General features: G+C 52.7%; 7 protein-coding genes across 7 annotated transcripts; 5 read left to right on the plus strand and 2 right to left on the minus strand.

Moving 5' to 3' along the window:
* Nucleotides 1-2: 2 nt before the first annotated feature.
* On the plus strand, nt 3-2545 carry PV09_08241 (uncharacterized protein). Its single transcript, XM_016362105.1, has 2 exons — nt 3-362; nt 416-2545. Exons 1-2 carry the CDS (start codon nt 43-45, stop codon nt 2394-2396), a joined length of 2301 nt encoding a protein of 766 aa, XP_016210070.1. The 5' UTR covers nt 3-42; the 3' UTR covers nt 2397-2545.
* Nucleotides 2546-4800: 2255 nt separating this feature from the next.
* PV09_08242 (uncharacterized protein) lies at nt 4801-7039 on the minus strand. The gene is made up of 2 exons (XM_016362106.1): nt 6778-7039; nt 4801-6560 (listed from the first exon to the last, which is right to left on the minus strand). Exons 1-2 carry the CDS (start codon nt 6847-6849, stop codon nt 5487-5489), a joined length of 1146 nt encoding a protein of 381 aa, XP_016210071.1. The 5' UTR covers nt 6850-7039; the 3' UTR covers nt 4801-5486.
* A 487-nt stretch (nt 7040-7526) lies between these two features.
* Nucleotides 7527-10901, plus strand: PV09_08243 (uncharacterized protein). Its single transcript, XM_016362107.1, has 2 exons — nt 7527-9610; nt 9699-10901. Exons 1-2 carry the CDS (start codon nt 8371-8373, stop codon nt 9878-9880), a joined length of 1422 nt encoding a protein of 473 aa, XP_016210072.1. The 5' UTR covers nt 7527-8370; the 3' UTR covers nt 9881-10901.
* Nucleotides 10902-11388: 487 nt separating this feature from the next.
* On the plus strand, nt 11389-15594 carry PV09_08244 (uncharacterized protein; the record flags this gene model as incomplete). Its single annotated transcript, XM_016362108.1, has 3 exons — nt 11389-11635; nt 11698-14056; nt 14130-15594. The coding sequence occupies 3 exons, from the start codon at nt 11389-11391 to the stop codon at nt 15019-15021; spliced, it is 3498 nt and encodes a 1165-aa protein (XP_016210073.1). The 3' UTR covers nt 15022-15594.
* On the minus strand, nt 15046-17452 carry PV09_08245 (uncharacterized protein). The gene has a single exon (XM_016362109.1). The coding sequence runs from the start codon at nt 17297-17299 to the stop codon at nt 15899-15901; it is 1401 nt and encodes a 466-aa protein (XP_016210074.1). The 5' UTR covers nt 17300-17452; the 3' UTR covers nt 15046-15898.
* Nucleotides 17453-19041: 1589 nt separating this feature from the next.
* Nucleotides 19042-21618, plus strand: PV09_08246 (uncharacterized protein). The gene is made up of 2 exons (XM_016362110.1): nt 19042-19685; nt 19744-21618. Exons 1-2 carry the CDS (start codon nt 19539-19541, stop codon nt 21565-21567), a joined length of 1971 nt encoding a protein of 656 aa, XP_016210075.1. The 5' UTR covers nt 19042-19538; the 3' UTR covers nt 21568-21618.
* Nucleotides 21619-21792: 174 nt separating this feature from the next.
* Nucleotides 21793-24472, plus strand: PV09_08247 (uncharacterized protein). The gene has a single exon (XM_016362111.1). It carries the CDS (start codon nt 21961-21963, stop codon nt 24160-24162), a length of 2202 nt encoding a protein of 733 aa, XP_016210076.1. The 5' UTR covers nt 21793-21960; the 3' UTR covers nt 24163-24472.
* Nucleotides 24473-24751: the final 279 nt, after the last annotated feature.

Here is a 24751-nt window from a genome sequence, read left to right on the forward strand (position 1 = left end):
GAGAACGGTATAATAATCCAATCCTCTTAGAACTATAAAAACATGCCTGGCCTAGACCTCATAGACCATTCTCCTCACCAGCCATCTCCGCAGCCCCCTCTTCCGACTGCATCAAATCTAATCCTTATCGACAACTATGACTCTTTCACGTGGAATGTATATCAGTACCTCGTTCTAGAGGGCGCTACTGTGACCGTGTACAGGAATGATGAGATCACGCTTGATGAGCTAATCGAGAAGCAGCCGACTCAAATTGTTGTGTCTCCAGGCCCAGGCCATCCGGACACAGATGCTGGGATCAGTAAGGATGTAATTCGTTATTTTGCTGGGAAGATACCTGTGCTGGGAGTGTGCATGGGAGAGTCAGTAATTTCAAACACCGTTATTCAGAAACTTTTGACTGACAGTCTCGAAGACAATGCATGTACTCCGTATTTGGTGGGAGCGTCGAGGTTACTGGTGAGATTCTTCATGGCAAGACCTCCCCGCTCCGCCACGACAACAAAGGTTGCTATGCCGGCCTGCCCCAGGATCTTCCTGTGACACGCTATCACTCTCTGGCAGGCACACATTCAACGCTCCCGGATTGCCTGGAAATCACGTCTTGGAGTGCTATGTGCGCAGATCCTTCCAAGACGATCATCATGGGCATTCGACACAAGGAGTACGTCGTAGAGGGCGTGCAATTCCACCCGGAAAGCATCCTGACTGCAGAGGGGCGACCCATGATCCGAAACTTCCTGATGATGCAGGGGGGGACTTGGAAGGAGAATGAGCGCCTGCAAAAGGAGAGAGCCAGCAAATCGGCAAATGGATTAAATGGCCCGGCAAAAGACAAACAAACTTCTATCCTGGAGAAAATCTACGCCCACCGCAAGACAGCAGTTGAAGCCCAGAAACAAATTCCGTCGTTGCGGCCGGCAGACTTGCAAGCATCATATGATCTGAATCTCTCTCCGCCACAGATCTCTTTCCCTGACAGGCTAAAGCAATCACCGTATCCGCTTTCACTTATGGCTGAAATCAAGCGTGCCTCCCCTTCGAAAGGCATCATATCTATCTCTACATGCGCGCCCTCCCAAGCACGTAAATATGCCCTTGCCGGTGCCAGCGTCATTTCCGTGCTCACGGAGCCTGAATGGTTTAAAGGCAGCATCGATGATTTACGCGCTGTGCGACAAGCTCTTGAAGGAATGCCAAACCGGCCTGCAGTCTTGCGGAAGGAATTTGTCTTTGATGAATATCAGATCTTGGAAGCGCGCTTAGCGGGGGCGGACACGGTCCTTCTCATTGTCAAGATGCTTGATCAGCCGTTGTTAGAACGACTGTACAAGTACTCTCAATCTCTGGGCATGGAGCCTCTCGTTGAAGTTAACAACGAAGAGGAGATGCGTATTGCCGTGAATCTAGGCTCGAAAGTCATCGGTGTGAACAATCGTAACCTTGCGAATTTTAATGTTGATCTAGACACGACAAGTCGATTGACGGGTATGGTCCCCAAGGATACAGTAGTCTGTGCTCTAAGCGGTATCTCCGGACCCAAGGATGTGGAGCCTTATCTTAAGAATGGTGTTGGTGCCGTGCTGGTTGGCGAGGCACTAATGCGGGCAGAGGACACAACGAGATTCATTGCAGAGCTACTCGCTGGTGACAATCTTCCCGTAACCACAAAAGAGATTCCTGTACGCAAAGTCAAAATCTGTGGGACTAGGTCTCCTGACGCAGCCAAAGTTGCTATTAATGCTGGAGCTGATGCAATCGGCATTATTCTTGCCACAGGCAGAAAACGGTGTTGTTCCACTGAAACCGCACTGTCAATATCGAAGGTCGTGCACTCAATGCCCAAACCTAATCTGACCGTAGATGCAGGTGGTGAGGAAACTTTACTATCAGCGAGGAATTACTTTGCCCATTCAGCCAAACTTCTAAGTCATCCGAAACGAGCACTTCTTGTAGGCGTTTTTCAAAATCAACCTCTGGAGTACATACTTGAACAACAACGTCTCTTAGACCTCGACATAGTTCAACTCCATGGTTCGGAACCAATTGAATGGGCTCGTCTCATACCCGTTCCCGTCATCAAGGCGTTCAAGCCCCACGAACAAGGATGGGGAACAAGGGGATATCATGCGATTGCATTGCTAGACTCCGGCGCTGGCGGTAGTGGTACAAGGCTAGATCTAAGCGAGGTCAAGAGGGCGCTAGCAAAAGATGCTGGAGTTGACGTCGTGCTTGCAGGAGGCTTACATCCCGGCAATGTAAAGGAGATTTTGAAGGAGCTGGACTCTGTGGGAGCGCAGGTTGTTGGTGTAGATGTCAGCAGTGGGGTGGAGACGGATGGTGAACAGGATTTAAATAAGATACGGGACTTTATTTCCGCCGTTAAAAGCGTTTGACTGGACTGTCCAAAACCAGTCTATAAGAAAATGACACCGGAGTCCTCTTTTATTTCATTAGACTAGTTGATACTCAAAGTCACATCAGCCTTCTGAACCCTCAGTTTGCCGCTAAAGTTCAAATTCGTCGCAGCTTCGATTTAAGCATCAAATTTACTTGGAATTCTAGTTGGGAGATAACATTTCTGGTGCTCGAATATCAACCCGCGGACAAACACTATCACTCACCCGAGAAGTTGATGGTATTCTGCATCTGCTTTAAAACTCAAACTCAGCTTCCTCCTAGTACGGTAAAAGCTGGATCTTCTCTTTCTTGTAACAAAATTTAACCGCATTTTTATCCCCCTTCGAGATCAACAAACATATCCTTGTTGCGAGGCCACATATCGTGTCCGCTTACCTCTCACTCTTGGTACGACCTTTCACGCCTACATTTCGAACAAAGAACGCAGCCGCGCTTCTCAACACCCCATCTTCGCTGAAGTCAAGAAATATCCACGATGACCAGGCGGATCTTTCACGATATGGTGATTGCGTTCGTTGGCGATTTCGGCGATGAGCGCAAGCCCAGGCTTCTAAAGCAATGGCTCGAAGCCAGCGGTGGTACATACAGCAACAAAGTTGAAGAAGGTGTCACTCATGTGGTTTGTACCACGAGGGCCTATGAAAACAAAGTCCCGGCCGTTTTGAAAGCGGAAGAGCTGGGAATACCTTTGGTCACGTACGACTGGTTTGAAGACTGTATGCATGACAAACGGAGGCATAGGCCAAATAAAGAATACACTTTGAAGGGTATTCTCAAAGCAAAGGAACAGAGGAGAGTAAGGAAGGCCAAAGAACGAAGAGTGATGAAAAAAGAAGGTAGGTCAAATTCACATGTTATTCAGTCGCGCGTCTTCGAACAAATTTTGACGAGTCTCATGTCATTCCGAATGTTTAACGTCGGCTGTTCCATGGCAATGACTGACCTCTATTCCGGTACGTAGGTAGTAGCTCCAATTCCGTCGCTAGCATTGCGTTAGGCTTCTTCAATAGACACATGAGAGATTTGAGCAGCAACGTACGCTCGACCAAGCCTGACGTCGAGCAGTATGCCCTCTATGACGGAATGTACAGGACGGAAGACGCAGACGGTGAAATACAAGCCGGAAATCACGAACCGGGAGACGATGCGGATAAACCGAGGATGGGCCAAGATGGCCATGGTCGAATGAGAGGCCAAACCCCCCGGGATGTCCATGAATCTGTAGACATAAACTCTGATCGCCCATCGAAGCCAAGGTCAGCATGGGTCAATGATTGCCTCTCAGAACGAGCTCTAGCAGCTGAATCTCCATATTCAGCAAACACTACGCCAAATCGCATCACACCCGAGCCTGGCAAAGACGAACTGGATACCGCTGTAAACTGTCACCTCTCCACAACGGCTAGAGAACTTGAGGGTCAGCACGAACTGAACATTTTTCGTACCCTTTCCGTCTTTTCTACCTATTGAAACCATTCAGGTCAAAGAGCGGCCTTTGTAAAGCTCGGAACTGCTATCATAAGAGGCTGGGAAGTTCTCCCTCTATTCTTCTCAGAGCTGTCGAGAGCCTGTACAAAGCGTCGGCTTGACCAGAATCTTAGTTTTCTTTCTGCCTTCTTGCTTGCACACAGATCGTCACATACGGTACTGACAAAGGGCCAAATGCAGAGAACTACCATCTTTACTGTGACCAAACGGGCTTTAAGTATAACGTCACGCTTATTCGCATCGACGTCGGCAAGAACTCGAACGAGCGGTTCGTCATCCGGTTATACGAGAGTCACACCACTCCGCACACCTATGCCGTGCACCTTCGTTTCTTTTCCGGAAGGAAGAAGTCGCGTCCAAGCGTGCCGGTCGTGGGCGAGCTGACAACCGATGGCGTGACATGGGCTCCCGTAGGGTCAGACTGGTCGTGTGCTTTCAAAGCCTTCAGGGACATCTTTGCGCAGAAGACTGGCCTGCAGTGGGAGAATCGATTGGATAAGCAGAATGCAGGACGGTTGATCCCTGGAGTAGAGAGAGAAAAGTACTTTACGTACGTGCTCCCGAGGGATGGTGAGCCCGTTGGCGTTCTTCCCGTGGGTTACCCAGTCCAAGCTGAAGTCTTCGACGAGGAGAGGGAGCGTCGCTTCGTAGCTGCCAACTCTGCTCAGGATTAAAGAGAAGCAGTATAACCGAAGGAAAATTGAGTATCTGTTCCGGCGCTGCTTGTGGAGATGACATGGCGCGCTATGGCCGTGATTTAGTTTGACACCCACGTCAACTATGAACAGGAAGGCTCTCGATAATCGAGCGCGACAAAATGCCGTGTCCTCAGTAGGGACAACCCAAAGAAGGCAAATTAATTTAAATATCTGGCGTGATACACGAAGTCAGGGAAGACATATTCTGCCTAGGCATGAGTTTAAGTATCCCTATTCTCTGTATTTTTCCTTGGCAAAATTTGGCTGGTTTGCGGCTCGGTTGAAATCATAACTACTCATGAAATGATATGCAGAAGCTTTACCGCACATGCTAAGCGGAACATCTCGTAGCTTAGACAGATAAAATTGATTCGCAAACTTTGACCTCTTCTGTCGACGATCTAAACTTGCTAAGATAGGAGCTGAGACGTGAAAGAATGCTTCAACCATCTTCAGTTTAATCTATCTCCTAAGCTTGTCATCGGCTCTATCATATTCATCTGGCGCTCATCTCACGCATTACACTTTGAGTACCTCTTTCGAAGCGGGGCGGCGTGGCTACCGTGCTCTGACGTACGTTGACGCCGAGTAGACATACTTTAGCCTCAAGTCCTGCTTTGTTGACGTGTAATCCTTTCGATGACCAATAGCATAGAAGCTTTCGCACCCTTCTTCGGTGAAGAGCTTTTGAAAATCGAGATTTCGAAGGCAAGGTAGGAACATGCTACACGCTAGGCCCCTATGGGTACACTTATTTGCGTGCTAGGACATTTGACCGCTTCTTACGATCAACTTTGTTTTTCGCATGAATGCTCAAGCTTAAAAAGAGGTGGATCAAAGCCTACTGACCTTGGCGATCCTCCGTCTCTAGAGCGATAATCAAAGAGTGTTCATCCAATCGTTCAAATCCTGCCCTCCAGTACCCGTGTCTCCAGACCCGCCAAATCCGTAGTCGTCCATGTTAAGCAAATCATTGAATGTGTTGTCTACATCTTGTAGGCCGCCACCACCGGCATCATCGCCTCCCGTATCAAAGCTTCCAAAGTCGATGTCTCCAAAGTCAGGTTGTGTGTCAGTATTGTCGTTCGGACCACTCTGCTGTTGTGGCTGTGCTATTGTCGTTGATGTTGTCGCCGGAGTTTCCTTCGCCTCCGTATTTTGCATCTGAGCTGTGGGATTCTCGTGCTTAGAAGCTGACTCGGCACTTGTGGCAGGCGCGGTTGAGTATTCCTGTCCAGATGCTGTCGTTTTCGCCGTTGTGGTGGGCGGTGGCATCGACACGTCCGACATTGCACTATCCGTACCAGCCATGTTTGCGTATGATTCTAGACCGGGAAGTAATGATGAGACATCTGCGCTCCTTTCACCAAGATCTCGGAAATTGTTGTCGCCTGGATTTGTACCCTCATCGTCACCCATGTCAGCGTCGCCAAAGATGTCCGAGAAGTCTGGCTCATCTGTCGCACTAGTTGGAAGGCCAAGGTTTTCTTGCTCAGTAGCGCCGGATACTGCGGTCGTAGGAGCTTGCTCTGCGCATTCTGATGAAGGTGCGGCTGATGTGATTGGAGGTGCAATCATGGCCGGTACTGTAGGCGCAGTTTGTGTCGGCGGGGCCTCTTCCCTCTTGATTTGATGCTGAGGTGCCATAACTGCCACGGGTGCCCGCTCCTCCTTTATGTCCTGCATATCCACGTCTTCGCTATCCTCCTTCTTGACGTTCTTCGCCTCCATCTCCATCTTTAGTTCTCTGGACGCTCTGACTCCTTCTTTCACCCTGTGCAATGCCAACTCTCGCTTGAGGATCCACTGTGCACTCTGAATCTCCTCCTCTATGCGGTCAAGGCCCTCGTGAAAGCGAAAATTGACGCTCGGAAAGAGAGTCTGCAATTTGAAGCGTTGTTGGGGATCACGCAACTGATTTGGCTGGGCGAGCGATCGACCGATGACAGTAAGCTGGTGGAATACAAGTCAGTTCATTAAGTTTAACGAGCACACGCTGATGAAGGAAGGGACATCGAGAGTCCTAAGAGCGTCGTTCTGACTGCCAATCTGGTATACTACAGGCCTAGCAGGCCAAATGCAACAGGCCATGAGTGAGGATCGGCTTTGGTAAGTGCACAGCGTATCGTGTAGTAGCAAATGAAGAGGGAGGGGTGAAGGAGCGGCATACTATCAAGTTCATGGAGCCTTGGAGGGACTCCATGGGTGTCGTTTCCGGACGCTGCTCGGACTTTTGCGCCATTGTGGATGAGGTCAGTAGTATCAATCTACTCCAGCAGATCCTATGAACGCGTCAACATCCACAGATCACATAGCGCACGTCAGGGTTCTATGCGACAACGGCAGTGAGCGATGCGACGGGTGGTCGACTTGAGCATCGAGGAGCGCCGAGCAGGTCGAGCGGCCAGTTCGTAACGCGCCGTCGCGAGATGATGCAGGGAAAAGAAGAACGCACACGCACGCACGGTGCTGCCAGTGCATCCGTGTTCCAGCTCCACGCCATCCCGGCGAACCAGCGAGCCAACCAGCCAGCCCCGGGGCCAGCCAGCGGGCCAGTCCAACCAACCAGCCCGCCCTTCGTTCTCAAATTTCTGGTGTCCGCATCGACGACAACACAAACGTGCGCACGATCATACGGAGACGGACGTGCCGCCACGAGACCGACGCTTCGTGCCTTAGGCTTGCGCAGGCAGCACTTCCGTAAATCAGGCAGGAACCACCAACCCTGCATGAGTCCCAGGGACCATTTGGCGCAGAAGGAGCTCCCAAGGCACTGGATTTGAGCGTGTGTCGGGCGCGCCTTCGAAATTTGGGGGAGGGGAACTGTGGAAGCTACGGCCGGCCCGCCATGCTAGCGCAAAGCAGGAAAGAGGCACCCACTCCAGCAAAGCCGCCATTCCCAATTTTTCTTGCGCATTATTCTTCTTGTGCCCTCCCACCATATCACGTTCCTAATACCTTCTCCTCGTCTTCCATAGGCTTTTCCTCCTCCTCTCTGTACTTCTCCTCCTCCCTCCGTCTCTCCACAGGACGCTCTTGTTTTCTCCTCCTCTTTTCCTATTCGCCTTCCTCCGTCTTCGTCTCGTGTCTCATTTTCTTGAGTCCGCCCCTCTCCCGGCTTTGCGCGTAACTGCGTCTGTGTTGCGCGTCGGTTATCATCCATCAGCGTCTCGTTGCTTTGCTCATCTTTTCTCCCTCGATAAGTGCGGGATCATAGCCGGCTGTTTTTATTTGGCACCATCAGAACACTAGGCGGCGTAGCTGGTGCACAGGCTGGAGCGTTTCGCGACAATATTCACCCACCGTCACCACGACCACGACTCAACACTTGCCAACGTTGTGTCCATTCATCCACCGCATCTTGCGAGCCGAAAAAATCTTCGCGGATCTTTTCATAGCGCTCTAGTCGTATACGCAAACATTTCATTCGACTTTGTTGCGGCTCTTGGGAAACAAGGCATACGAACGAACGTGTTTGCGCTCGTTTTAAACTCGAAGTTGTTTTTTCGCCACTCTGGTTCTGACAAGATTTGTGTGTGAGTGTGTGCACGTACCTGGCTGTTCTGACTATTTGCTGCTGCTGCTGCTGCTACTGCTGTTGGATTAAGTTGCGAAATTGTTCTTTACGTACAGCCCCACGAGCGCGTTCCATTGGAGAAGATTTTTTTTTCCTCGCTCTACCATCACCAAAAGGAGTTTTCACGAACGCCAGCGGGAATATTCTGCAACCACCCGGCGAGCGCACGCATTATCGCTCGCAATCATGGAGGACGTTAACTCTACTGCTCCAGCATCCGCCGCACCGATGCCCCCAGGTGCGCCTGGCTTTGACGGTAACGGTCAAACCCCAGGTCTGCCACCCCTCAACATTCCACCCAACACGAATCCGCTTCCAACCGCCATCACCTCGCCAATGAGCGGTGGTGTCACTCCTGGGCAGCCACGGCGAGCCGCTCCAGAACCGAACAAGCGTGCGCTTTATGTGGGAAATTTGAACCCTCAAGTTTCGGAGGACCTCCTGCGGCAGATCTTCGAGACGTCTGGCCATGTTGTTAGCGTCAAAGTTATCCCGGACAAAAATCTCAAATCATCTGGCCTCAACTACGGTTTCGTCGAGTTTGATGATCCGTCGCATGCTGAGAATGCGATGCAGAATCTCAACGGCCGCGTCATCTTGGGCAACGAGATTCGTGTTAATTGGGCGTACCAGAACAATAACTCCAACAAGGAAGATACGTCTAATCACTTCCACATCTTTGTCGGTGATCTCAGTAACGAAGTCAACGACGAGACTCTGCTACAGGCGTTCAGCGCCTTCGGCAACGTCTCCGAGGCCAGGGTCATGTGGGACATGAAGACAGGACGAACCCGAGGCTACGGCTTTGTCGCCTTCCGTGAACGCGAGGCAGCCGAGAAGGCTCTTGCTAGTATGGATGGGCAATGGTTAGGCTCTCGCCAAATCCGATGCAACTGGGCGAACCAAAAGGGTCAGCCATCGGTGCAGCAGCAAACCGCCATGGCCATGGCCGGCATGGCACCATTCCAACAGCACAACCCCTTTCCGACACAGGGTATGGCTTCGTATGAGCAGGTCGCTGCTCAGACTCCCGAATGGCAAAGCACTGTCTATGTGGGCAACTTGACCCCCTACACGTCCGTCAACGACCTTGTTCCTCTTTTTGGTAACTACGGTTATGTTGTTGAGACACGTTTCCAGGCTGACCGTGGTTTTGCCTTTATCAAAATGGAGAACCACCAGAATGCTGCTATGGCTATCTGCCAGCTCAATGGATACAATGTCAACGGACGCCCACTGAAGTGTTCGTGGGGCAAGGAACGTCCACCTCCGCATGCCCAAGGTGCGACTGGTGGTGCACAATCTGCTGGTGGATATGACAGCTACCCGCCCAGCGCAGTGCCGAACTCTGCATATCCGCCACAAACGCCTGGGGCTTATGGATACGCTCAGTACGCAGGACCTCAGTCTGCTACTTCGCCACAAGGTCAGTTCAAAGCAAAACATATTTGTCCTTAATCTCTCTCCCTAGTGCTTTTTCGGTCTTGGAATCAATTACTAAGTGCGTGAGACAGGTCCGTACCCAGCCCAGCCAGGCTTCCAGCAAACTCCTGGTGGATATGGCAGTCCCGCTGTACCCCAGGGAGGCTACCAGCAGCAGAGTTACGGTCAGGGCCAGGCCCAGCAACCTGGGTACGGACAGCAGCCTGCTCCGGGCGGATATCAGCAACAAGCGTACGGTGCCTATCGCCAGTGAAGATAAGACGTCGGTGTAACATGAGCCGAACGTTTGATCGGTGGATGGCTGCTGTCTCCAGGTTCCTTTCTCTACACATTGAAATGACACCACTACCTCACGTCGCTCTGCAACCAACTCTGCCAAAGTTTTGCTAGTGCGGACAAGTCGACTTCCAAATGCTTTGCACGACCACTATTCCACTTGACGAACTCTCAGTTATACACGCGATACATCTATTATATACGCACCAAAAGCATTCGTTTTCTCTAGCAGTTCTCGACTCAATATACTCGCCGATCTATTGCACATCACAAACTGACACTCGTGGCGCAGATTGGCGCGCATGGCGACTCTTACTACGGATTCATGCCTTCATTTCCCTCGATACACGGCGTAAGTCGCAAAAACATTTGTGGTTGCAGAACCAATTTTCTCTCGTCAACAAATAGGAAGAACAAACATCAAAAGCAAAGGAATATCTCAGTGGTTTAAACAGGTAGAGACGGGGTCTGGCTTGTGAAGAGACCTTCGTTCGTTTGGCTGGTCATTTGATTTCTGGCTGCACTCTTGCACTCTGGCGGTAAGGAGGGAGGTCTTTGGGGTTTTGGATTTTCTTGGGGGACGTATTTATTCTTTCATTATGCTTGTCCTCCTCATCCTTTGAAATACCCACAACATCTTTTCTTATGCCTTCTCTCTTGCTTCTGAAAGTTTGTTTTGAGAAATTCGATAATCTCTTTCCGCAACGACACCCTTTTTTGACATGATACGGCAATTGTGCTGCGTTCGCTTACTGTGTAACTGCCTGCGCTCACTCACTCGCTCGCTGTCTCCGTCTCTGCGAAGAAAAGCGAGGGAAAAAACAGAAATAAGTCGACGATGTAATCTGCTTACGGAGTTATCTGCCTTTGCAGTGCTTTTACTACACCTACTTGCTTATTGTCTTGTGGGCATCCAGGCTCAGTCAGCCGGGAACACGCATGCACAGTCGATATGTATCCTTTCATATATGCTCCCATATCTTTCCCGTCTTCCCCCCCCCCCCCCCCTTGCGTGTTTGACCTCATTGCATTCGAGAAAAAAAGAAAGGTCCTGGTCGATTAGATACCCCCCAAAAACATATTGGCGATGATCTATAGGTTGATGTGAGTATTGTTGGAGCAAAAGGCTTCTGCCAAGAAGCGAAGAACAAAGTGTTGCGAAGCATAATGTGAGATCGAATATAATAATGGACGATGTAAAGATTGAACTTGTTGATTATCCAACGCGATTCTCTTTGCTGTTTTGGGTCTTCTCATAATCGTGTTTGAGCGAAGACGATGCATGTTCGAAAGTTCAATAGGCGAAATCACGACGAGCGATCCGGACCATCTCGCAATGATAGAAGACGAGGTAGATCACGTCTAGGAGGATGTACCATAAGTTCTGGCCATCCACTTGTATCGTAACGTGATCTTTGACCGAGTTGTTCTAATTCCTCTGAGCAGGCTTCGCGATGGAATGGGCAGTGCCGTGTGCTCCGAAGAATGCAGGACCAAGATCGGGCGTCGAGCTGCAGAGAGCGCCGTGCATCACACACTCAGCTCTGGGGCCTATGGCAGACTGAGTGGGGACGAAGTCCTGAAGTCTCTGGAATCACAGATCACATCTTTGCTTTGCGAGGATATGGCACTGGCCCAGACGAGAACGTGGAGCGCAGTGTGTTCTGGGGGCCAGACAACGGGACGGATATACGCAATGAGCAGGTCAACGGCCTGGGAAGGATGATCTTCGGTTGCTAGCACGCTGCTTTGCTCCGATTAGCACGTCGACGTTAGCCTGGGGACGCATTGCAGAACAACATACCGATGAAGGCCAGCGTCCGCTGCGGTGCGCGACTCGTGCACACGCGCCGTACACGGGCGAGCTCCACTTTTTCCTCGTGAACGACAACACCGTGAAAGGCAAAGGCCGTTGTCAGCCCGTCGGCACCTCCACCGCCAATACTTTCGAAAAGCCAACCGGTGTCCCGTCGCCTATGCCCGCTAATGTAGTGGACGACCTCTTCTTCATCGCATTCTTCTTCCTGCCGCTGGGCTTGCTGCTGTATATGCTTGTGGCGAGTGCGGAGGCGAGGGGCGCGCTCTGGGGACTGCCTGTGCAAGTGCTACGCTGTCTATATACCTCGCTGTTCGTCTCCACATATACACGCTCTGCCGCTTACACGACGCGCCTCGAACCGTCAGCGATCGCCGGCGCGCTTCAGAAAGGAGGTGGACATAATTCGTACTCGCGGTTCCGCACTTCTTCGACGCGTACATTTCCGCAATCGCTGCCATCCGCTGTGCTGGACGACGAGATGTTGAAGAGGGAGCTGGACAGGCACAACAACACCGCTGCGGTGGCTAACAAGAGGAGAGCCACGCAATTGACCTTCCAGTCTAGCGCGCCGCTGAGCAGCGCACAGCTGACACAAAAGATCATCACGTCGTCGCCGCCAAATGCGACACGTCCCTTGGGCATAGGAACAGGGAACGTGTTGCACAGACCTACATTGAACAGGCCTATATCGTCTTCCACGAGCGCGACGGGACTCAAACGGAGTGCGAGTGGATTGGCCAAGGCGCTTTCTTTCGGCGATGGTTTCGAGCTTCCCGGCGAGGAGGTCAACTCGAAATGCAATCCCATCGTGATTGATTCACCAAAGAAAACAAGTACTGGTAGATGCCAGGGGGGAACTACGGACAACGGCGTTGGGGTGTACTTTGACGAGAACGACTTTGACAGTGACCTTGATTTTGACATCGAGGTGGAGGATCCGGGGAGGAAAGGTCAGGTCAAGTACCCAGAGCTTTCACCTGAGCGAACAAGCGCAAGACCGACCTCGAGGTTAAACCTAAGCCCCTCAACGAATCGGAAACAAGAGTCGGTTTCTACGAGTGTTTGGAATACAAGTTTTGAACAAGATCAGCAGGCCATTCCACCGTCAGCGCAGAAGACGCCAGGAAGCAACTTGAGGTCGACGCCAGCATCACAGCAATTTCCCTGGTCGAGCTCGCCGCTTGAGCACTACAACAGCAAAGAACAACCAAAGAAAATGCCACTCTGGGACCCAAATGCGGTTGGTGCAGAAGATTCTCAGAGTTGCAGACAAGCGGAAATCAGCTCTTCCAAGGCCGCAAAAGCTACGTATCGAAGCGATGGTCGTTATCAGAAAGCACCTGCGATTGCTACCATCGATGAGGAGGGCATGATGGATGAAGAGCCGCGACCGGTGAAGAGGAGAACGATACCGTGGGCGCAAAAGCGGGAAGGCGAAGAAGGAGAGTACCCCGTCTCCGAGGGTGGTGAAACCACGCCAGCATCTAGGAAATCGTCCACTTTGCCATGGAACACGTCCGCAAGTGCAATCAAAGCGCAGCAAAAACAGCTGCGACAGGCAAACAAGAAACTCATCAAGGAGCACGAACCGTCCCCAGCGGAGAGGAGCGCTGCCCTTACGGCGCGGAAGAGCAAGCAGCTGCACACTGTGTTCCTCAGCGAGGAGCAGAAGCATGTTCTTGACCTTGTCACCGAGAAGAAGCAGAGCGTGTTCTTTACCGGCTCGGCGGGAACGGGCAAATCCGTACTTCTGCGCGAGATCATCTCTGCGCTGCGTAAGAAGTTTGCCCGGGAGCCCGACCGAGTCGCCGTCACTGCCTCCACAGGTCTCGCAGCGTGCAACATCGGCGGCGTCACCTTGCATTCTTTCGCCGGAATAGGCCTTGGAAAAGAAGACGTCCCCACTCTATGCAAGAAGATCCGTCGCAACCAGAAGGCGAAGCACAGATGGATGCGCACCAAAGTACTCATCATTGACGAAGTATCCATGGTTGACGGTGAGCTGTTCGACAAGCTTGAAGAGGTCGCTCGTATCCTACGCAACAACGGTCGCCCTTTTGGGGGGATCCAACTCGTAATCACTGGCGACTTTTTCCAGCTACCTCCCGTGCCCGAGGGCAATCGCGCAGCACGGTTCGCATTCGAGGCCGCGACATGGTCGACAAGTATCGACCATACAATAGCGCTCCATCATGTCTTCAGACAGAAAGACCCTGTGTTTGCAGGCATGTTGAATGAGATGCGCGAGGGTCGACTGAGGCCAGAGAGCATCGCTAGGTTCAGGAGTTTGAATCGTCCCATCACATTTGAGGACTCTCTAGAAGCTACAGAGTTGTGCGTCGACTGTTTCTCTTCATTTCACTAGAACCATATGTGTACAAGCTGCTAACACATTTGATGCGTGTAGATTCCCGACTCGCACCGAGGTCGATCGCGCAAATGCTCAGCGCATGGCGAACCTGCAAGGCGAGCTCCACATCTACGAAGCTCGCGATGGAGGCTCTATCACGGACAAAGCAATGCGCGATAAATTGCTTCAGAACTGCATGGCTCCGGAAGTCATTCAGCTTAAAAAGGGAGCTCAGGTCATGCTTATCAAGAACATTGACGACACGCTTGTCAACGGTTCCCTTGGCAAAGTCATTGGCTTCATGAACGAGGCCACCTTTGACAACTATCAGCAGAACGAGGAGGCATACTACGCAACGCAACAGAACGGGGCGGACGAAGCCGCCTCGCGTCATAATCAGCCGGCGGAGCTCAGCGATCGAAAGTTGAGGCTTGCGGAGTTGGCAGGGGGAAGTTCACAGGCGTATCCCGTGGTGAGGTTTGCCATTGCGGACGGCTCAACACGTGATTTGCTGTGCCAACGCGAGAGCTGGAAGGTCGAACTGCCCAACGGAGAAGTGCAAGCCAGCCGTCATCAGGTTCCGCTCATCCTCGCGTGGGCACTGTCCATCCACAAAGCACAAGGCCAAACATTAGAAAGGGTGAAGGTAGACTTAGGAAAGGTGTTTGAGAAGGGCCAGGCATACGTCGCTCTCTCGAGGGCCACAAGCATGAAGGGGCTGCAGATTGTCAACTTTCAGCCTGGAAAAGTGATGGCCCACGAGAAAGTGCGCAAGTTCTACGAGAACCTGACGAAGATTGAGAAGAGCGGAGCGAAGAGCGGATCGAAGAGCGAAGGTCACGTCAGGACAGGCAAGGAATCTGGCCCAGTTGCCGGCACTGTCGAAGACGAGAACGAGTTGGTCACGGGCGACAGGTATCTGACGGACGACTTTGAATTCGACGTGTGAGGAGATGGTCCAAGAAGAGATGGACGGAAGGTTTCTCAAATCTTCGGTGGGCATCCTGTTGACCCCGAAAACATTGTCAGACGTAAATACTTTTGAGCTGCATACCAGGCTGCTCACGAAAAAGGCCGGCCTTCGTGCCGAGCCTGTACTGATTAACATTGGTTATGCGGCTCAAAAAGATAGAGAGCATTCAAGGCGAAAGTGGGGTAAGACACACCACCGGTCGAGGCTGCAGTCGTAGCAACTTTTGTTTCGCTTTAACGTGCTGGCGATCCCATTGAAACGGAGAGATCCATGCCCTCCGCAAACAGCAGGGCGTATCCCAAAAAAGGTTTGTTGGGGAAAAATGTAGAACGGAGAAAGGTTGAGATTCGTGCGCGATACGTATAGACAAAATGTGCAAGCGACGCCTCTCCATTGGCTCGTGGGTGTTCAGCACAGGAAACAGATAAGATGGACGCTAGGTTTTTAGAATTCGCTAGATCTCGCTTGCGATGTTTCGTCTTGCATACATGTCGCCCTGTGCGCTCGTCCCAGGGAGTGATTAATTGAAGCGGCGCGATTTGATCTTCCGCACTGCATCCATTCTTTGACCGATTTCTTTCTCGCTGCATATACATTACCTGTACAATTGGGTGAGGGCTGCGCCCCGCCTAGCCGTAATTATACAGACAAAATGCGGACCGAAGTGTTAGTCTGTCCGCTCGGATGCAGAAAGCCTGGTTCCCCATGAGATTCTGCTTCAGATCCCATCAAGTGAGCGCCTGTGTAGAGAAACCCCCCCGAAAAAAAGAGAGGACAAAACAAGAAAAGAAAACCAGGTGTGTTGTTTTTTTTGTGAAGCTCGCTCCGCCTTCTACAGCGCCCCGCTCGGCGATCACAAGCTCTCGGCAACTGCCTCGAGTGCCTCCTTGAAGATGCTGCATGCCTGATCGAGCTCTTGCTCCGTGACGGTCAACGTGGGGATGAAGCGTATTACGTCGAAGACGGAGGTGCTGAGCAGCAGCATGTCTCGCTTGACGCATTCCTGCACGACCTTGGGCGCGATCTGAGCGCCGCCGGACGCGGCGAATTGCACGCCGACCATGAGGCCTCGACCCCGGACGTCCTCGATCAGCTTTCCAGCCTTGGATCCGCTGGCCTTGAGCCCGTTGAGGAAGGAGAAGAGCTGCTTGGAGCGTGCCGCCACGTTGTCGAGCACCTTTTCCTCCCGGAAGACCTGGATGACGGCTTTCGCCGCCGCGCAAGCCACCGCGTTTCCGGCGTAGGTGCCGCCCATCGTTCCGGACTTCTGGCGACCCATGAGCTCCCTCGTGCTGGCGATGCCCGACAGCGGGAACCCGTTCGCGATGCCCTTGGCGAAGACGAGAATGTCGGGTCTGACGCCGGACTCTTCAATGGCCCACATCGTGCCCGTCCGGCCCATGCCGCACTGGACCTCGTCAATGATGAGCAGGATGCCGTTCTCGTCGCAGATCTGGCGGAGACCCGCCAGGAAGGACGGCGGAGCGGCGACGTAGCCGCCCTCGCCGAGTACGGTCTCCAGCAGGATGGCCGCCGTGTCGGATGGGGCCGTCTGCTGCTTGAGCGTGAGACGCAGCTGCATCAGCGACTTGTCGACCAGTTCCTCGATCGGGGTGTCGACCGGCAAGCCGAACTGGGAGTAGTACGGGAACGCGGTCGTGAAAACGCCCGGCATGAGCGGACCGTGGCCCTCGCCGTAGATGGTCTTGCTCTTGGTGAGCGCGGCCGTGCCGGCCGTACGTCCGTGGTAAGAACCCTGCATGACGATGATGTTCTGCTTCTTGGTTGCCGCCCTTGCCAGCTTGACGGAGGCCTCGACCGCCTCCGCTCCGGAGTTCCACAGGAAGATGGTGTCCAGGCTCTCGTGCGGCATGATTGGCAACAGCTCCCTGAGCAAGTCGATCTGCGCGGCCGAGAAGCCAATGTTGACCTGCGCGTGCGTCATCTTCATGCACTGCTTCGCCGCAGCTTCGGAAACTTTGGGATGGCAATGGCCCAGATTGACGACGCCGATTCCTGAGGTCAGATCCAGAAGCTTGACGCCCTTGTCTGTCGTCACCCACGTCCCCTTTGCATCTTCGAAGACGTGCTTCGTCAGTCGCCCTATGCCGGGCGTGATGTGCTGCTCCCCGAACGCGGCTGCATCCAGGGTGGTTCCGTTTGCGGCAGCTGACATGGTGGTCGAAAAGGCGCGCGGGAAGAGAGCTGCTTGCTTTAGACCTTGCGAAAGCACTCGAGATGTTGATGTTTGCATCGTTTCAAAAGACGCGGAGGAGCTCCTTGTATACTGCACGAACCGTCACGGGAAGCGGACAAGATCCTTGCGTCTGAGTTCTGTTCGACCCGGAGTTGACTGGTGGTGGTGGAGGTGGACGGCGGCCTTTCACTGGCTTCTCCGCCAAAATTATTCTTTATCAAGATAAGCGTGTAGATGGGGACAGAGCAGATGGACTGTAACTTTCGCCACGCTCGGCTAGCGCATACGTTATGAAAGGCACTCGCTGCGAAGTTTTACTCTCACCACCCAGTTTCGACCGAGACAAGTCCTGACGTCGGCTCTGCACATTGGGGAGCGCTTCACGTAACAGCTAGCCCGAAGAGGCAGCCGTACGCGAGCTAAGGCAAGGCGAAAAGATCCAAGCTGGCGCGCTCGAAGCGCGGCGTCTTGCCTTCGACGTGAATAGCATGTGCGCGGTGTGTCTTGTAATAACTGTGTCTGGTTGCCGACGGTATGCTGCTGCTGTGTCTGCAACAGCACGACCAGTCCGCTCCCGCTCTCCTCAGCTCTCTGGCTGTGCGCTGTTCTATCACGTGACACCACGCCGTGTGCTCAATCCCGCCTCAGCGGCCTCACCACTGTATACGCCGGATTTTGCTGTGCTGCATGCCGGGCTTCGCCAGCCTTCTCAGTGTACTCGTCGTGCTGGAGCCGGAAGCTTGCAAGCGAACGTGACAGGCCGCAGGAATCCGAGACCATGCTCTCCAACGTTGGGCGCACAAAACCTTCTGATCGTGGCTATATTCGAGTCTCTCGCTCTTGATTCAGCCCACTGGACGACGCGTCTACCACTCTGCGTTAAAAATCCGCTCAGTCGCTTGGAAACGGTCATTCAGCATCAATACCTGGAGCTTTTTGAGCCTGCTGATGAGGGGTCGATCTACCACGATCACATTGAAACGCCCGACGGGGCGTACAGTGCTGTTAAGCTTCGAGTACGCATCTGCTAATCAAACTTCGCAGTCCCTTCGTGGATCGTGACGTTTGCGTCAGGAGGAGCATCAGACAGTTTGTAAAAGCGATTTCAAATATATTTCGAGAACGTGGCAAGTTCCCATAGGTTTGGGACCTGACAGATGTGTGCATGAGCAGCTGTCCATGAGCAATCGTTCAAGGCCAGAGAACATTCCACGCCAATTTTTCGTGAAGGACTGGAGCAAAATGGGGTGAAAAGGCTGGGAAATAGAAGTGGTCTGTTTGAAAACCCAGGTGGACATGGCATAACAAAAGATGGTAACACGAGCTGAGAAAGCATGAAATGGTCCTGATGACAACGAGAGTTTTTTTTTCTCCCTCTTCTTGAGTCCAGATATTGTGTGCCTGGTCGTTAATAAATAGAGAGAAAAAGCCTCACGATGTATGTGAGAATGAGAAATGTTTCAGCTGACCGCCTGGGCTGCATGCGTTGACAATCATGATAACCTTCTCCAATGGAAGGAAAAATCAACCTCGCAATTCTGACGATCAGAGACACGTAGTTCTCCTCCTTGTTCTTCACATGGCCGTTTCAGTCGATGCCGACGCTCCATGTTGGATCGGAAAAGGTTGCAACATGCGACGCCAAAGACGGGCACGATCGTGGCAAAAAGCTATACAGGTCACCAGTTTCTATTTGTTAGACGAGAGATGCGTGCATACGCCTTGCCCTTCCATCGATGCATGAACTCCTGTATCCGGCCTCAAAACCTGTTCTACGAGAAACAAAGACAGAAAATGCCGCTCAACATCCGGGCGTCAAAATTAAAAAGGAGGGGTATTCTTCTCGCCTATGCCAGGCTTGTCCAGCGCTTGCGATGCTGTGTTTCTCCCAAAAGGCGCAGAATGCGAACTTGCCGCTTGCGAACAAAGGAAACAGAGGAACTAATATTTACTGCGGGGATCGAAACATTGACAAGCCCATGGCGAATTCACACGAGCTGTGAGACATGAGATGCGGCTCAATCAACTCTGAGAAGGCAAGGCTAGACACAAGTCAGAGACTTCGTTACCCCGTGCGTGATAGGTTGTCCGGACAATCTGGTTTGTCGCCTTAACGAGCTTTGCAACTCCTAACTCGTATAGTCGCAAGTACATATTAGGCTGAGTTCTAGCATCAAGCATCGACCAGGAATCGCACAGCTGTCAGACACGTATCGGCTGCTTCTTCGACGACGCAAGCAGGCTTCGCAGATGTCCTTGGCTTCGATTTACCACACTACGCCAGCGCCGAATTTTAATGCGTTCTCTCGACGCCCTGCCTTTCGATGTTCTTTTCGGCGTCTCCCTCTATCTAGACATAGAAGACATCGTGAACCTGCACAACTCCTGCCGGCAGCTGCGCTTTCTGCTCGGCGAGGAGACGCTCTGTCGCAGACTGCTGGAGGTAAGCCCGCGAACCGCTTGCTTCCGCCCTGTTCGCGTGCGTGGCTGACTGCGCAAAGAACCGTGCGAGACGCACACGGGAGGCCAGAGAAGCTCGCAAGTCAGGCTACCAGGCCGCCATCAGACGACTGTACAGGCGCCGCAAAGCAGTCGCAGCAGGAATACCCGCGTCGGTGGCCTCGCTCGGGTACGCGGCCGATGTCATCTACAGCGATGGCGTCGCATGTATTCTGGGAGAAAGTTACGTCCAGGTTGTGGATCTCCACGGGTCCAAGGAGCCGCGCAGGATCCCGATCGTGTCTCTGCTAAGTGGCGTGGCCGAGCCGGATCGACACTGCGACTACGAGTGCGTCCGGCTTCTAAGCTGCTGTGCAGACGTTCTCGTCTTCACCTACGAGGATGACAACGGCCACTGCTGGCTGCTGGCCGCCGACGTGTCCAACCCGGCCCAACCGCAGCGCGTGATCGAGCCTGAACTGCTAAGGAGCACTCATAAGCTCTTCGTCGAGCAGACTGGCCAGTATTTATTCTACGGCACGCGCACGGGCGTCTGGATTTCGAGTGGCCAGCGGTACAGGGAGTGGATGGTTCACGGCATCGCTTTGAATGGCCACAAGTTCATGATCGAGCGAAAAGATGGCGCCGTAGAGGAGGCGAGCAGGACGGAGCCTATTCAGCTTCACAACTTTGCCGGCTCTGACGTCGGCTCTACTGCCGCCTTCAAAATTCACGAAGGCTTCTTCTACGCCGTCACAAACTGCGACGCGTTCGACGTCATTGAAGTTGATTTCACCTCAGTATATCAGTGCGTCCGATTTCCAGTCGTCAATCCCCAGGAGGACACTTGTGAATATGCAAGGCTCTATCGGCGGCAGCATGCCGAAGGCCCGGTGAACGACGGCTGGAATTCGCTACGTCTGGACGTCGACGAACGGACCAATATGCTTCTTTTGATCGAAGGCCGTGCTGAATGGCCGATGGCTGGCGACTCGCTCTCCCGTGGATTCTACACCCACGAAGTCGATTTTGAGAGAAATGTAGAGCTTGGTAAGGGCCCAGCGGACGACGCGTTCTCCAAGATTCCGGACGAAGAAACGAAGTACTGCTCCACTCCAGAATTACCGCCATGGCATGCCCATGTCGAGGCTTACAATCTGGCGGAAACTCCAAGGAGCGCCGGCACAGCCGTGCCCTCACTTTCTCGTTCGAAATACCGCGCGTACAACTTCGCAAGCATGGCTTGCCTTGAGCTTTTTGAAAAGCAGTGTAATTGTCGTGGCTTCAACAGCCACTGTTTGCAGCTTAGGTCGTACTCACGACGGCCACTCGTGAGCGCCCGGTCGTGCGTAGGCGCTGTCCAAAAAGGAAAACAAAAGGTTGATGACCTGTCAGACTTAGACCACACGGGAGCGCATGACTATCAGTACTCCAAAGTCTCAATCTGGCCAAAGGGGCCGGGCGAGGAGCACCATATAATGAATCTACCGGCGGAGATGCAGGGCACTGCGTCTCCAGGCATCAAAGCCTGGATGGACGAACGGTCGATTGTCTACTTTATCCATGTGAATGGCATAGGAAAAGTCGTTTGCATAAACTTTGACGGGGACTCCCCAATCACCGGGTACCAAGATCAGTCTCAGCATCTTCCATTCCATCCACGGAAACGAGGCTATAGTCCCCGACTGCAGTCAGACCCGGAGGAGCTCCGTTACCTGTCGCCATCTCCTCCGCCTTTCGACCATCCTGTATTTGAGCCACACGAAATCAAGGAAGATTTTTTTGCCGCCACGTGGGACCTCGATGATATTCCCGACATGTGCGAGGTGGGCGGGGGCGAGCTCGAGGAGTGGTTTGACTTGCTTAAGCAGAACTGTCGTGTCTGATCAATGCGCACATATGAATAGAGTTTCAATGTATTGCTGTGATAATCCCTCGCAGTTTTTCTCCATCGTGTTTGTGACGCCACGCCCGAACGCCTTGCTGAAGTTTTTCGAAGTCGACATCACCTAGCTCATCTTGCTTGCAACGCACGTGACTGCCTGCAACTTATGGTATAGAGGACGTTGATTCGTCAGAACAGGTAAAGGCTGCAATCTTTCAGCCCCCGACGCTGAACGTCATCGTAGAAAACAACGGTGATTTGTAGATCAAAATGCATTCAAGCTGTCCGATGACCCATTCTTATTGAATCTTTTTTTCTCTCTTTTTTTCACGTATGGTAATGGGCGCGGGGTGAACTCTTCCTCTTGTATGCACCGCTCCCTTCTGCGCTGATAATGCAAAGAGCCCTGTCGTGGAATCTGGTTAGCCGGGAACAACTACAGCTCTACTACCAGCGACATATCTACCAAGGCGAGCCCGAAGACCCGCCGCCATACGAAGATGATGGGCCCGAGATCGACTGGAACGACGTGCCGTCAACGAACCCGGAGTTGCTTTGCTCGCGATGCATGCTCGCCGTGTTGAAGATCTACTCCAACCGCGACGGCACCGGCGCTTTTGGGCTCTTCTTGCCTCCGGCTCGAACGTGCGTCCTGTGCAAGCTCATACTGGAGATCCAAAACGCGTCGCGGATAGACCACGAGAGTCGCGTTTTCGAGCTGATGCGCGTCCGGATTCCTCATCCGAACCTCTCTCGGGCCCCCCCGGCCCACATGAAGGACATCGTGGTGCTCTTCGACGCCAGCCCGATCTCGAACCTGGAGCATGGCACCCGAGTGGTCTCCAAAATGGTTGACTTTGATGGAATCCGCGCAATTCCAAAGCAACAGCTTGACCCTTCCGTGGTGCGATCGTGGCTGAGTGAATGCGAGAGCACGCACGGCGAAGGGTGCTGTGGAGCGACGAACAGAGTGTCTTTGGATGCGCACAGGATCTGGCTTATCGACACGCGTCACTTCTGCCTCGTTCAAAAGCCGTTGCCGTGCAGATATGTGACTCTGTCGTACGTGTGGGGCAAAGTGCAGACGTTTCGATTAAAGGAGAAAGACATCCCGTCGCTGAGCACCTTGGAGGGCCTCCGCGATATCGAGGACCAGCTGCCGCTCACGATCATGGACGCGATAGAGTTCGTGAGGAGCATTGGAGAAAAATACCTTTGGGTTGATGCTGTGTGCATTCCACAAGACAACGCAAAGATCATGGAGGAGCAGATTGGCCATATGGCTTCCGTATACAGATCGTCCATTTTGACCTTGGTCGCTGTCGCCTCCGACGACGCTCGGAGCCCTCTCCCCGGAGTTCGGGCTGGCACGAGGTCGTTGCGGTCTTTCTTTGAAACACCTGACCTTACTCTGGCAGAGAGGTTGACGTCGATTTTACCCGTCATTCTGTCTTCTAACTACAACACGAGAGCCTGGACCTTCCAGGAGCGACTGCTGTCTACGCGGTGTCTGTACTTCACCGGAGAGCAAGCGTTCTTGCAGTGTCAGTCCGGAATCTTTCGCGAAGACCGAGTTGCGCACACCGCCTTCGAGAAGCTCGGCCGAGACATCCAGGCGCTCAAGCCTCTTTCTCCCGCTTTGATAGAATCTCAGAGCCCGACCGGCAGCACGGGCCTGGCGAAGAACTTCCAGCTGTACCGTCAAATCGTCGAAGAGTACACAACGAAGTCGCTCTCCTATGACGCCGACATCCTGCATGCCTTCACCGGAGTAGCGGAAGAGCTGGAGCCTTTGGTCGAAAGCCCGCTCGTGGCAGCTATGCCGGAAAAGTTTTTCATTCGATCCATGTTGTTCCAGCCAAAGCGACGCGCGTTCACCAAAAGAACGGCGGAAATGAAACACTTGGAGAAGCGCACCAATGAGCTTGTGAACCTGTCGTTTCCAAGCTGGTCATGGTGTGGATGGGTAGGTCCTGTTGAGTACAAGAACGTCGGCTCAATCATTGCGCATGCAAGCCGAATACAGATATGCACAGCCCTCAGAAGCAACAAGCAGCCAGTCGAGTTCCGGTTCTTCGAGCAATCGATCGAACCACGGAGCCACGGGTTCGAAGTAGATTTTGCCGGTCTTCCCAAGCCCGCCCTTGACGTTCAACCGTTCACCCTCCGCTTCATGGCGAGCGTAGACGTCTCTGGGAGTTTCAACTTCGAACCGTCTGTACGAGGCGACAACTATCTATCCGTCACAGGGCCGAACAGCCTCACTTGCGGTCTGATACGTATCGACGACCCCAGAGCCAGCCAGCATTCTAGTGGTAGATCAAAGCCCAACAGAAAGGAGACTAAGAACTCGTGCCTCGTACTTCTCTGCGACATTGAAATGGATCTGATTCGAGAACCAGATGAACCTGACGGCTCACATCAGAGAAAGCCATGGGGTCCCAAGCTGTACTACGACGGCTCACCGTGGAAACTCTGCGCCGTGCTTTATGTTGGCTGGAAAGGCGGCGTGGCCGAAAGACTTGGCATAGGAGAGGTGACAAAGGAAGATTGGAGAAGGTCAAACGCCGTCAATCAAGTTATATATCTTGCTTGAGCCTCCTAAACGGAATACGGAGAGATTTGAGACATCAGATATCCGATTCCCTACGCCACGAACACGTCGCGCTGGCACTACTTAGAACGTTTCCGCTCTCATATTTGTAGAACTTCTCGGAAGGACGGTCTGCGTCTACATACACCAGAGAGCCACGAGCAAGCAAAGATAGCAGCGATCTCAGCGCCGGGCGGTATTTTGTGTGAACGAAACCGGGATACAAATGTCGTTCTTGCGGAGATTTGCGTCCCTGCTTAACACCCAATTGTAGACGTCCTTTATTCGTACTTACCGAGTTTTTTTTGGTCCCTTTTTTTGAGAATTAATCAGCTTCCATGGGAACCGTTTCTCCGTGGGCTATATCCAGAGGAGGGGAGCCGAATATTTGCTGTACGACGTTGCCGATGTCATTTCACCGCCGAGACGATTCCACCTTTCCGATCAGCATTTCTCCATGCCTTTTCCAACAAAACTTCGTGTCAAGTCGCACAAAGTTTGGATTCGGCCTTACGTGTTCTGCCTGGCAGCTTTCGTCCGCGTTATGCTCGTACGTGCCTTGGGGCGTTGATGACTCGTACGCTATAATCAC

Source organism: Verruconis gallopava (assembly GCF_000836295.1).
Source record: "Verruconis gallopava strain CBS 43764 unplaced genomic scaffold supercont1.38, whole genome shotgun sequence".
NCBI classification, from domain to species: domain Eukaryota; kingdom Fungi; phylum Ascomycota; class Dothideomycetes; order Venturiales; family Sympoventuriaceae; genus Verruconis; species Verruconis gallopava.